This window comes from Euprymna scolopes, chromosome 37 (genome assembly GCF_053919585.1).
Source record: "Euprymna scolopes isolate OS-2025 chromosome 37, ASM5391958v1, whole genome shotgun sequence".
In the NCBI taxonomy this organism is placed as follows: Eukaryota; Metazoa; Mollusca; class Cephalopoda; order Sepiida; family Sepiolidae; genus Euprymna; species Euprymna scolopes.
Genome location: NC_136518.1, coordinates 87485625 through 87498124, shown reverse-complemented (window position 1 = coordinate 87498124; position 12500 = coordinate 87485625). Strand labels below are relative to the sequence as shown.

General features: G+C 33.7%; 1 protein-coding gene across 2 annotated transcripts in view; it reads right to left on the bottom strand.

Annotated features, from left to right (window-relative positions):
* Positions 1–3719: 3719 nt before the first annotated feature.
* The window catches only part of LOC145261279 (receptor-type tyrosine-protein phosphatase epsilon-like), a 536465-nt gene continuing 527684 nt past the window's right edge, over positions 3720–12500 (bottom strand). For both annotated transcript variants that reach the window (XM_080119758.1, XM_080119759.1), the window contains exons 19-21: positions 10263–10450; positions 9033–9168; positions 3720–4689 (exon numbers count right to left, since the gene is read on the bottom strand). In XM_080119758.1, the coding sequence (XP_079975884.1) occupies positions 3940–4689; positions 9033–9168; positions 10263–10450 (1074 nt within the window). In that variant the 3' untranslated portion in view covers positions 3720–3939. The remainder of the gene's footprint in view (positions 4690–9032; positions 9169–10262; positions 10451–12500) is intronic.

Below are 12500 nucleotides of genomic sequence, written 5' to 3'. Positions count from 1 at the left end.
TAATATATGTATATATATACGATAAAATTAAATGTATGTATATATATATATAAATGTTGTTGATATATGTTTATACATAATATCATTATCATTATGTGTGTATGTGAACGTTTATATCAGTGTACATTCGTTTATAGGGGGATCTGTGCACACACTCAGATATAATTTATACAAACATATCTATATATGCACACACACACACACACACACACACACACACACACACACACACACACACACACACACACACACACACACACACACACACACACACACATATATATTTGTGTTTTTCTCCATCAAAGTTAATAAGGTTAAGGCAAGCAGCCTGCTGAATTCAGGAACAAAACAATAACAATTCTGTGTAGCTTGCTTGCCATATGCATATATTCATATCACAACAACTACTAAGCACTAAACAGTGGTTGAGGTATATATATATATATATATATATATATATATATATATATATATATATGCATATATATATATATATATATATATTTATATAACTACTTCATTTATTCACATAAAATTAATATACGAAAGTATAGATTTATGCGTAAACTTTAAGTATTTACTTCAAAAGTGCTCAATACGTAGGTAGAGCTAGTTAGTAATTTATAAAATATATATGGCGATTAAGCTACACTGAATATTCGGCGTTTCATCCACTATAGGATTCGTCAGACTTATGCACGAATATAACTATATATACATATTTATATATATATATATATATATATATATATATATATATATATATATATATATATATATGTATATATATTTATAACTATATATACATATATTTATATATATATATATGTATATATATATTTACATAATATATATGTAAGTATACTGCAACAGATTAATATATATATATATATATATATATATATATATTAATATGCATATATCAATACAATATAATTTTATTAGTTGCAATAGTTATAGACGAGTGTGCTCAATATTTGTGAGAGCCGACATAGATGCACTTTTGTAAATATGTGTTCAAGGTCAAGAAGAAAAAAAAGCTACTAGGTACCATGTGGTGGTGTATTAATTTTAATAAACGTTTACATCCACATGTGAAAAATTCGGGGAGCCTTACTATATATATGTATATAAGAATACTACATTATGAATTGAGTTGTAAAGTGGTTATAAAGATTTTTATTTTTAAAAGCATTAGCCACACATTTGCATAACATGTTTCGGTCACAACTAAAGGAAGCCAGTTCTTTTTAAGGTCAACAACTTCTTTTACTTCATTTAATGGGATGGCTTTCAACAGCTGTGACTGCGACACCTTCTGCAAATGTATTACCAAATAACGTTTGAATAAATAATTAATAAATAAATAAATTTATATATATATATATATACATATATATACATACATATATATATAAACATATATACATACATATATATATACATACATATATATGTATATATATATATATATATATAGATACAAACATACATATATATCATACGTAAATATATACATGCATACATATGTATATATACATACATATATATGCATACATATATATACATACATATACACAGACATATAATATGCATATACATACATATATATGCATACATATATACATATATACATACATGTATATATACATACATACATGTATACATATATATATATATGCATACACATATATATATATACACATACATACATGTATACATATATATATACATGCATACATATATATATGCATACATACACATATATATATATATACACATACATACATACATATATATAAATATATATATATATATATACAAAATACATGTATATATTCATATATGCATATATACATACATGTATATATACCTATATACATGTATATATATATATATACATGCATACACATACATGCATACATATATATATACATACATATATATACATACACATATATACACATATATACATACATATATATATATGCATACATACATATGTATACATACATATATATATATACATACACACACACGCACACACACACACATATATATATATATCATTCCGTGTGTAGTTTTGTTTATATTGATTAAATAAACAATTCTACCAGCGACTTAAAATAGTGCTCAATAACAAATAGAGCGGTGTATTTATTTAGTATATTTTTTTTATTCATTCAAACACGTTTGGCTACATATGTACATTCATATTTAAAGGTAACCGAAGTTCAATCAGGTCGCTTTCGTATTTGACATGATGGGACTTTAGTCGTTTCCGGCTTTAAATGACATATGTCTGCACATGTACGTATAATATATATATATATATATATATATATATATATATATATATATATATATATATATATATATATATGATTACTTAATTTAATCACATAAATTAATATGCAAAAGTATAAATTCATGCATAAACTTGATTTACTTCAACAGTGCTCGATACGTAGGTAGAGCTAGGTAGTAAGTTATAAAATATATATGGCAATTAAGCTATACAGAATATTCCACGTTTCATCCACGCTAGCATTCATCAGGCTTATGCATAAGCCTGATGAATCCTAGCGTGGATGAAATGCGGAATATTCAGTGTAGCTTAATTGCCATATATACAACTATATATATATATATATATATATATATATATATATATATATATATATATATATAGTTGTATTTCATTTTCTTCATTTTTACTTTCACTGTTTGCTTGTTTTACTCGTAAACCCACCATCACTAGAAAAAAACCAAAAAAAAAAAAAAAAAACAAACAAATAACGAGGGCAAAAACTACGCAATGCCGTTCATGGGATTTTGTACAAAGTTTTTGTTTCAGTGATTAAAATTCAAAGTAAAATAAGAAACTTTCATTTTTACAATGACAAATAGCTTGAACGCACATTGTGGATTGTGTGCGGATATATTTTTCAAAATGATATGGTGTTTTCTTAAAGAGGTGGGGGAAAAATATACCCCTTTGATAAATTCAAACAATTCCTTCCTGTTTTATGTTGTCTTTTGGATTTTTTTTTTCAGAAAAAAGAATGACTTCTTGGTGAGATGAAAAAAAAAAAAATGGGAAAAAATGTTTTTTCGTTTTCTTTTTTATATACCACCCCCCCTCCCTGCTTCAAATCCAGACTCTTGTAAGTTCCATAATTATCCATGATATCCAGTGAATCATAAACCGGATAATAAAACTAATCTGATCACCAAAAAATTAAAATGAAATAAAATAAATGTAGGAAAAGAAAAGAAAGGAGACATTTTTACTTCTTCCTTCCTTTTGAAAAATTAATTTTTTTCTTCATAATAAAAAAAGGAAACAGTTTTTTGTTAAAATTTTTTTTTTGTTATATTTTGTTTTCCGTCAACCCTCCACCTCCAAAAAATATATATATATATATATATATATATATATATATATATATATATATATATATATATATATATATATATATATCAGAAAGAAAAAAAAACACAATTAGAAAAATTACCATTCAAAAGACAAAATGGTTTTTTGAAAAAAAAAAAAAAAAATTGTGCTTTTCTTTTTTCATTTTAAAAAATTTCTTTCATCCTTATTTAAAAAATGAAACACCCCTCTTCTCTCTGGGACCAGCTCTGACGATGCTAACAGCATACGTAGGCATAAGTGACAAAACCAGTATAAGAAAGAGCCCTTTTTCTATCAACCATTTTTTTTTTTTTTTGCATAGAATTAGGGTCAAACTACTGGTCAGGTCTGGCAGGCGTTGACCTTTTTGTCAGCAATTTACAAATGCTGTTACTGCCTATTCCATATTTGCCAAGAAGTTGTCTCGGGAACAACACACAAATAGCAGGCATCGGTCATAGCATGCACCTTTGTTTTATTTCCAAAATATAAGAGTTACCCAAAATTTTTCATTCGTACTTTCATTCGATTTGACCATGTCTTTGCTTGTGCTGTATTTCGAGGTTACAGTGTCCATTCATAAAATCGTGTTTGGCCGCATGAACTTGCCGATGGCTCAGCTGTTTCCGTGCACCCGCGAGAAACTCTCTGGCGGCTGCTGTGGTCTTCTTCCCGCAAAATCCGTTCCTGGCATCCTGCATTTCCCAACCCCACACCTCGTCGTTGTGAACCCTGGCTTCTTTCTTCTGTGCAGAAGACGAAGGTATTCGGATGAACCTGCTCGCCCGACTGTTACAAGCAGCCTTTGCAAGCGTCCTCGCCCTCTTTCGAAAAGGCAGCGTCACCGACTCCCGAATACAATTATTGTTAGCCTCAAACATATGGGGCCTCCCGTTTACGTTTTCGCGTGGAGCCCACGGGACTTTGACAAAAGTCTGTGCGCTCTCCAGATCGTAGAGGCTGCAAGTGTCTGCGACTGACAGTACAGCATTCCTTGTCATCGGAGAACTGTGAGGTGAGATGTGCAAGGGAGGTAAGGCGGAGTGGAACTGGGTGAGGTTTCCGATATTGAAGGATGTGTCCATGTCCAGAGCAGTTAAAAACGAAGAAGATTCGCTGTCTCTTCGAGAAGAAGACCGGTGGCCTTCATTGGCTCCTTCTTCTGGGTCATTATTATCTGTTTCTGGGTTGGTAACGACTATCTTAGGGCCAATTTCCTGCAAGTGTTCCAATAGGGATGCAATGAAGGTATAACAGTAGTTGTATTCAGCCTAAAAAATAAAACAGAGATACATCTATCAATACACGTATATATATATATATATATATATATATATATATATATATATAAATTACAATAAGTTTACCAAGGTAATCAAAATGGTAAACTTAAAATATATTATAAATATTAAAGAGTTAATATTTACAAGTAAAGTAATCGCAACCAGATGTAAAAGCTCAATAAAACCGAAAAGGAAATAGAGCTTATAATATGAACAAATGATTAATAAAACATGTTAAAAAACATCTTGAAAAAGAGTTAAAAACATATTTAATTTTAAAAAGGAAACACAAGATATATATATATATATATATATATATATATATATATATATATAAAAGTGAAAGAGTCTGTCTGCATGTGTGTGTGTGTCTGTCTGTCCGTGTACATTTCCCTATGCAATAACTGTCAATTTTCAGTCTACAGACTCGAAATTTGATATACAGGGTATTGAGATTTGGGAAAATCTTTTTAATCCGTTTTCGGCCAGAAATTTGGCTGTTAAGGGGTCAAAGTTTAGTCTGAACATTTGAAATTTTACATAAAGTGTATTCAGACAAGGCAAGATTTTTAATCGCTTTTTTTTCTGAAAATTTGGCTTCCAATGGGTCAAAGTTCAAAAGATTTTACCTTTGCGGTCTCTAGCAAACTATTCAGCCAATTTTGGGTCTAAACATTGTAAATTTTACATAAAGGGTATTCAGACATGCAGCAAGCTTTTTATTCAGTTTTTGGGCGAAAATTTGGCTGGCAAGAAGTCAAAGTTTACAAAGTTGACCATTGCAGACTCTACCAAACTTCTCCGCCAATTTTGGGTCAAAACACCTGAAATTTTAGATGTAGGTAGCAGGGACACCTGGCGTGGCCATGTCATAAAATAAGCTTAAATATGATATTTTAATTCTTGCAGATTTCGTATATATTATTATAGAGTTAATGTTCTATCAGTTTTTATATATTATAAAGTTGTGATTTCAAAAATAAAAATATATCTATATGACTTGGGTTCATCAGCTTGAATTGAAACCAAATTCCAAACTTATATATATATATATATATATATATATATATATATATATATATATATATATTTAAATAAGGGAGTAGTCACCAACAATGTGTATTTTTTAACATTATTTTATTATTCCGTGTCTTGGTTTTTCATTGAGAATTATGTTTGGATCATTGTAATAATGTTTTTAAGTCATTGAAATCGTTTTTACGCGCGTTTCAGACGTTCTGTGAAGCGTCCTCGTCAGAAATTATTTTCAAATGTGTTGGAGATGTAAAAATGGCAATTTTCGTAATTCATTTGAAGTGTTTCCAAGGGGTGGAGGCTTGTAAGTGTTTATTATTCATTGGCATGTTCAACTTTTATTACTCTTTTATTGGACTTGTCGGTGGGGGGGGGGCGCTGACCTGGTTGTAGTCACTCTCTCTTTCTGCTAGTGTTTTTTTCTTTTCCTTTAGGGTGGGGTAGTGTGTGTGTGTGTGTGTGTGTGTGTGTGTGTGTGTGTGTATGTGTGTGTGTGTGCGTGTTTGTGTGTGTGTGTGTGTGTGCGCGTGTGTGTGCGTGTGTGTTTGCTTTTATTGGTTTGAGAATGTATATACTGTTTTATAGTATTATGAGGTTATTTTCTTCCTTAGGAAGGTGACTGTGATCGGAAGTTATAGGAAAGAAACTTTGTTCATGGAAGTTTCATTTCGTTTTAGGTAAAGAGAAAGGGAAATTATTTACACTTGTTTAGCTAGAAGTATTTTTGTTGTGAATGTTTTTAGAAGTGACCATAGATTCACACTCAATCGAACACCAGCCATGAAAGAAACGATAGAGCAGAGAAAGACTAGCAATGCATCTTCTGTAAGAAAAAGGTTAGTAGAAAGGAGAAAAGGATATCAACCACTAGATTTTTAAGCTGGTTTTATACTTTGTTAAAAAAATAGGATGCTGTGGGCAGCCCCTTCCTAGACAACAGTACTCCATCCTATGATGTATTTAGCGCTTATATGGGTAGAAAATTATAGCAAGAGTGGCGTAGTAGAATGATCCAAATATTTTTCCAGAGATCTTGGCAATGGATTTGTTGTAAATCTTTCATTTCCGATCAGAAGTGAAGGTCAGTCCAAGAACATTGTCAAAGCAGGGCGTTTCCTCAAGGTGTCAACCCCAATCGAAATAAATGGCTAAGTGAGGAGTGGTGAAAAGACATAAACTTGTTCGGGGATGCATTATAAGTAACCACTTTTTTCCTGACTGCACATCGTGCTCAAGGTCAGAAGAGACAGAAGAGAAAGAATCAAAAAGATCTTGGTCATTGTTGCTCTTTGAAGTGTTACCACAGGTGGTTGTATCATCTGTATAAATGTTGAATAATGATCATAGAACATAATTTAAAGAGATCTATATCTATATATAATATTCAAAATATATATCTATATACAGAGTGTCCACAAAGTCTGGCTACATTATGCAGCTAGACTTTGTGGGCACCATGTAGATCATGCAGCCAGACTTTGTGGGCACCGTGTAGATTATGCAGCCAGACTTTGTGGGCACCGTGTAGATATGCAGCCAGACTTTGTGGGCACCGTGTAGATTATGTAGCCAGACTTTGTGGACACCGTGTAGATTATGCAGCCAGACTTTGTGGACACCCTGTATAATATTCAAAATAGATATCTATATATAATATACAATATTTAAATTATATATCTATATATAATGTATAATATTTAAATTATATATCTATATATAATATACAATATTAAAATATATCTCTATATTCATTCATGTACTGTCCTTTGTGTCCGAAGACGACTTCCTATGAACCATCATTCTCCACTTGTCACGGTCACGACTAAGGGTCTGCCAGCTTCCAGTAGGGATCAACCTGTCCTTTAGATTTCGTTTGATGGTGTCACGAAACCTGAGCTTAGGTTTGCCTATGCCTCGTATCCCATCCTCCAGTTATGAAAACAGTATCTGTTTTGGTAGTCGGGAGTTCTCCATTCTGTTTACGTGCCCGGTCCATCTCAGGTTTTTCCAGATGGGCAGGTCATACATGCTTGGGAGGTTGGCTTGTGATAGGATCTCGCTGTTGCTGACAAAGTCATACCACTTGACATTTAAAATCTGTCAGAGGTGTCTCATCATATAGGTGTTGAGCTTGCAGGCTACCAGTTTGTACACTGACCAAGTTTCTGCACCATATAAGAGTGACAAGAGGACGATGGTGTGGTACACCAAGCATTTAGTTCTGAAAGTCAGGTCTTTATTTTGCCAGACCTTCTGTTTGAGTTTTCCATAGGATATGGAGGCGTTAGCCATTCTTGTAGAAATCTCCTCGTTCATTTTGTTGTTGTTCATGACCGTGGTCCCTAGGTATTTGAATTTGCTGACATTGTAAAGCTCCTGGTCTTGAATCTTAATTGGCTGGCTTGTTGCTGGTGATCCAGGGGATTGTTGGCACATCATTTCGGTTTTCTTGATGTTAATCTTCAATCTGAAGGCCTTAGCTGATCCTGCGAAGCGAGTTATTATGTCGTGAGCATTCGCGTGACTATTCGCTACAAATGCGGTGTCATCAGCAAACATGAGCTCCTGTACGAGTATCTTTGTTGTTCTATTTGCGGATTTGTGCATTGATATTGAAAAGGTCTGCTTCCAGCCTAGATCGTATAAAAACACTCTTATCACAATTTCTAAAGGCATGCCGAAGCACAACTGACAGGCAGAGTGAGAAAAGGGTTGGAGCGAGGACGCAGCCCTGTCTGACACCATTCTGCACGTCGAACGGATCGGAGAGCTCGCCCTTCAGCTTAACTGAATATCTATATATAATGTACCTATATATCTATATATAATATACAATATTTAAAATATATATCTATATATAATATATAATATTTAAATTATATATCTATTTATAATATACAATATTCAAAATATATATCTATAAATGATATATAATATTTAAATTATATATTTATATATAATGCTATATCTTTATTGTCGATAGCAATGAACGAGTTGGGTGAGAGAGAAATGTGGAGGACTCACAAGAATTGATAGAAGTAGTTTTTCTATACTCAATCACCGGTTGACTCGCAATCTAAATTTTAGGTCAGCTTATATAATAATTTGGGACACGCATGTATTCACCCATAAAATTACAAATCTTACTTGCTCTTAATGCCGCTAAATGTATAGCATAATATTTCAGAAAATGTAGCACCTCTTATCAAGGGCAGTAACTCCACAAACCTCTTGTCAAGGGCAGTAACTCCACAAACCCAAAACTCATATCACAGATAAACTTGTCCATAACTTACCAATGTTGGTACTAACTGTGGCCTATTTTTTTTAACAACACGTACAGCATTCATTATGTCCACCTCACGGTCGTCTTTGAGTCGGTCACAACATATACTGAGGGCACAGTACATGCCACATCTACTGTAACCATCCCTAAAAATAAAAAACAACATTTTTATTGATTCGTACTTCGACTTACATGTAAAATCTACAATAATCCTGAAAAAATAACAATCCTGTGCAAAGCTACAATAATCCTATATCTATTCAATGTAGCCTCCTTCAACTTCAATCACTGCCTTGATACGGGTTCAGAACTGGGAGCATGCCTTTTCCACAAGCGCCAGCGAGAACTCAGCAAATACTCAGCGGATGGGGCGATCAAGCTGGCTCTAGTGTTGTGGGAGGTCATGTTGGTGATGTTCTCGACATGTGACCAAACAAAGTAGTCCAGCGAGTGCAGGTCAGGGGAAGAGGAGGGAGGCCAGTGAGAGAAAGGCACAGTCGTAGCACTCCTTCTGAAGCCAAATCTGGATCTCTTTAGACTTGTGGGTCAACACCATATCCTGCTACCATACCCAGGGTATGTCAATGGCCACTTGATTACACCAGGGAATCACCACACTTTTTAGCACATCCAGGTACACTTTGGTGTTGATTTCAAGCCAACTTCGAAGTTGTGAGGTGGCATGATGTGGCCTTCACTTGAAACTACACCAAAGACCATACCCATGGCTGAAAACTTTGTTTTCATCACCCTGGACATGTCCTTGTTATTCGTGGCAATTCAGCGATGCATTTTGAGGGTGCTGGCAATGGTCCTGTTGTCATAACTTTGATCGGTAGAGAGCATGAGTTGTACAGCAGCGCATCTCTGATCTCGCTCATTGAACATTGTGCCACTTTCAGACATGATAGAGGGTTCCTATCGCTCTTGGGATTTATACACAACTGGCCAACTAGTAGATAGTTTGCAAAAAAAAAAAAAGAAAACCGGTTTTCATCAAATGGAAATGGAATCATGTCGTCTTTTCTCAGGCGACAATTTTATTGTTCCACCCTATACATCATAATTCAGGTCAAAAAAGGTTAAAAAAAAAAACGTAACGTGCTTTTTAATATTACATTTAGTCGAGGAAACAGAGAGCGGGGAAGGAAATTGCAAATTATTAGCATAGAAAATTTTCTGGCATCTAGGGACATCTGCGGTGAATGGGTGGGATGTTGTTGCTCGACAAAATACTTACTTTGAAATGACCACAACTGGGCTGCTTGAGTTGATCTGAGATTGCCATTCCTCCACAAGACCAAGGAGGTATGCAAATGACATCGTGTTTGGAGGCACCTTATTCGATTTGGGCCAGTTGAGCAATTGAAATATGCGGACTGGCCGGCTCTCATCTTTCGTATCCCTTGGCGGAAGAGTCACGCAATTCTAAAGGAAGATAATCATGAAAACAAATATTTATAAACATTTTTAAAAATGATAAAACAATTTTGTTAAAGATAACAAAACGTCATCATCATCATTGTTGTCAGCATCATCATCGTCGCTGTTATCATCATCATCATTGTTGTTGTCATCATCATCATCATCATCATCATCATTGTTGTGATCATCATCATCATTGTTGTCGGTATCATAGTCACCATCGTCGTCGCCCTTGTCATCATCATCATCATCGTTATCATCATCATTGTTGTCATCATCATCATTGTTATCATCATCATCATCATCATCATTGTTGTCATCATCATCATCGTCGTTGTTGTTGTCGCCATTGTCGTTATCATCGTTATCGTCACCATTGTCGTCGCCCTTGTCATCATCATCATTGTCATCGTTTCAACGTCTGTTTTACATGCTTTAAGAAATTAACTTTTAAACTATCTCATCTCCATCCAGGTATTTATTAATACCTCTTTCTTTAAATCCATTTCTGTCACATCCTCCTATGTTTTCCTTGACCGTCCCCTGTGGACAACCTACTACCTCAACTGTTTTACATCCGTTAACCCTAATCATTTCTCTCAAGGGAGCCATACCATCAACGTCTTCTCTTCTGCTCACATTTCCCTCTACTGACCAGATTTAATCTTCCTCTGAAAGCATCAGATCTAAATGTGTTTTTAAAACTCACATTAGACATCTATCGTCATCATCATTCCTAATCCACATCTAACGTTACGTAGAAAAATTCTGTTTGTGACATTGTTTTCATTCACCCACAGCCAATCTAGTTGCAGTCTGTTTTATGGCAAATCAACACTTTTTATATTATTTAATGCCCAAGGGTAGTGGTAGTGAAGATATAGCAGCAGAAGCTTCTGTGTCTTCCGCTTTCTTTTTTTTTTATTGGTTTCTTCTTGTCATAAAACCGATTCTAAAAATTATTAATAATAACAATAGCACACAATCCTTTAAATGTTGACATTTCTTTTTTTTTCATCTTAATGTACCTTAAACCCATAAGGATAAGAGAAGCTGTCCCAAACACGATTGTACTCCTTTGCAGTTCAGAAACAAGAGAAAGATTTTATTAGCTTATCTGCTACATGTCACCGGAGACTTCCTATCTGTAACTTCACACCCTAAACATGTAGTTCTGATTCTAATTTTTAACTTTTAATTAAATTTTTTACGGCATCTAACTTTATGTGGATGATTCCATTTGTGACATTAACCCATAACCAATCTTGCTGCAGTTTTACGACATATGAACCCTCTTCATGTTATTTAATGCCAAGTTATTTTTCTAAATATTTTTGTTTTATTTCAACTGTTTATCAGATTCTATTTTGAATACAATTGGTTCGTAAATTCATTTGCTTTCTCAGCATATATTTTGTAAATACATGATACAGTCTATTTTACCCACAGATGAAACCCTGAAAGATACTACGATTTCAGGTAAGATTTAACCTAAGGCATGACTCCACACTCCCCAGAAGCTGCTGACTTGCTGACTGTTGTGACGTGGCTCAAAACACGATTCACATATATTTAAAGAAAGCAAAACTGGTTTGGAGCTGAAAATTGGAATACGAACACTTTGTGGTTTATTTACCAACTCATTTACCAGTTGTTACTACCCGACATGGACTTCAATTGTTGTACCAAACAGGATCAATCTATTCTATAGTTTATATCTGTATATTGTTTCCACTCAACGATGTAACAGAGTCTAACCAACAAATGAGGTTTTGTGTCAAACTTTCCTAGAACTGCCCGCCTGTGGAAGATTGTTATGCTGGCCTGCTTCTTAGTTGAATACAATATGGTAGCCTTCAAATCCAATGTAAACAAATTCTTGATGAGTCGTCCCCATAAATAAACAAAAGTGTTTGAGGCATCTTGGTGTGTTTAGGTTCTATTTAATTCATATCAAAGCTAAGATGTTCGCACAATGAGGAATGAATTCCAAAACAGCTATGTCATTTACATCTGTTGTCAGGATGAAGAACACTTTTTTATATTTTGAAAA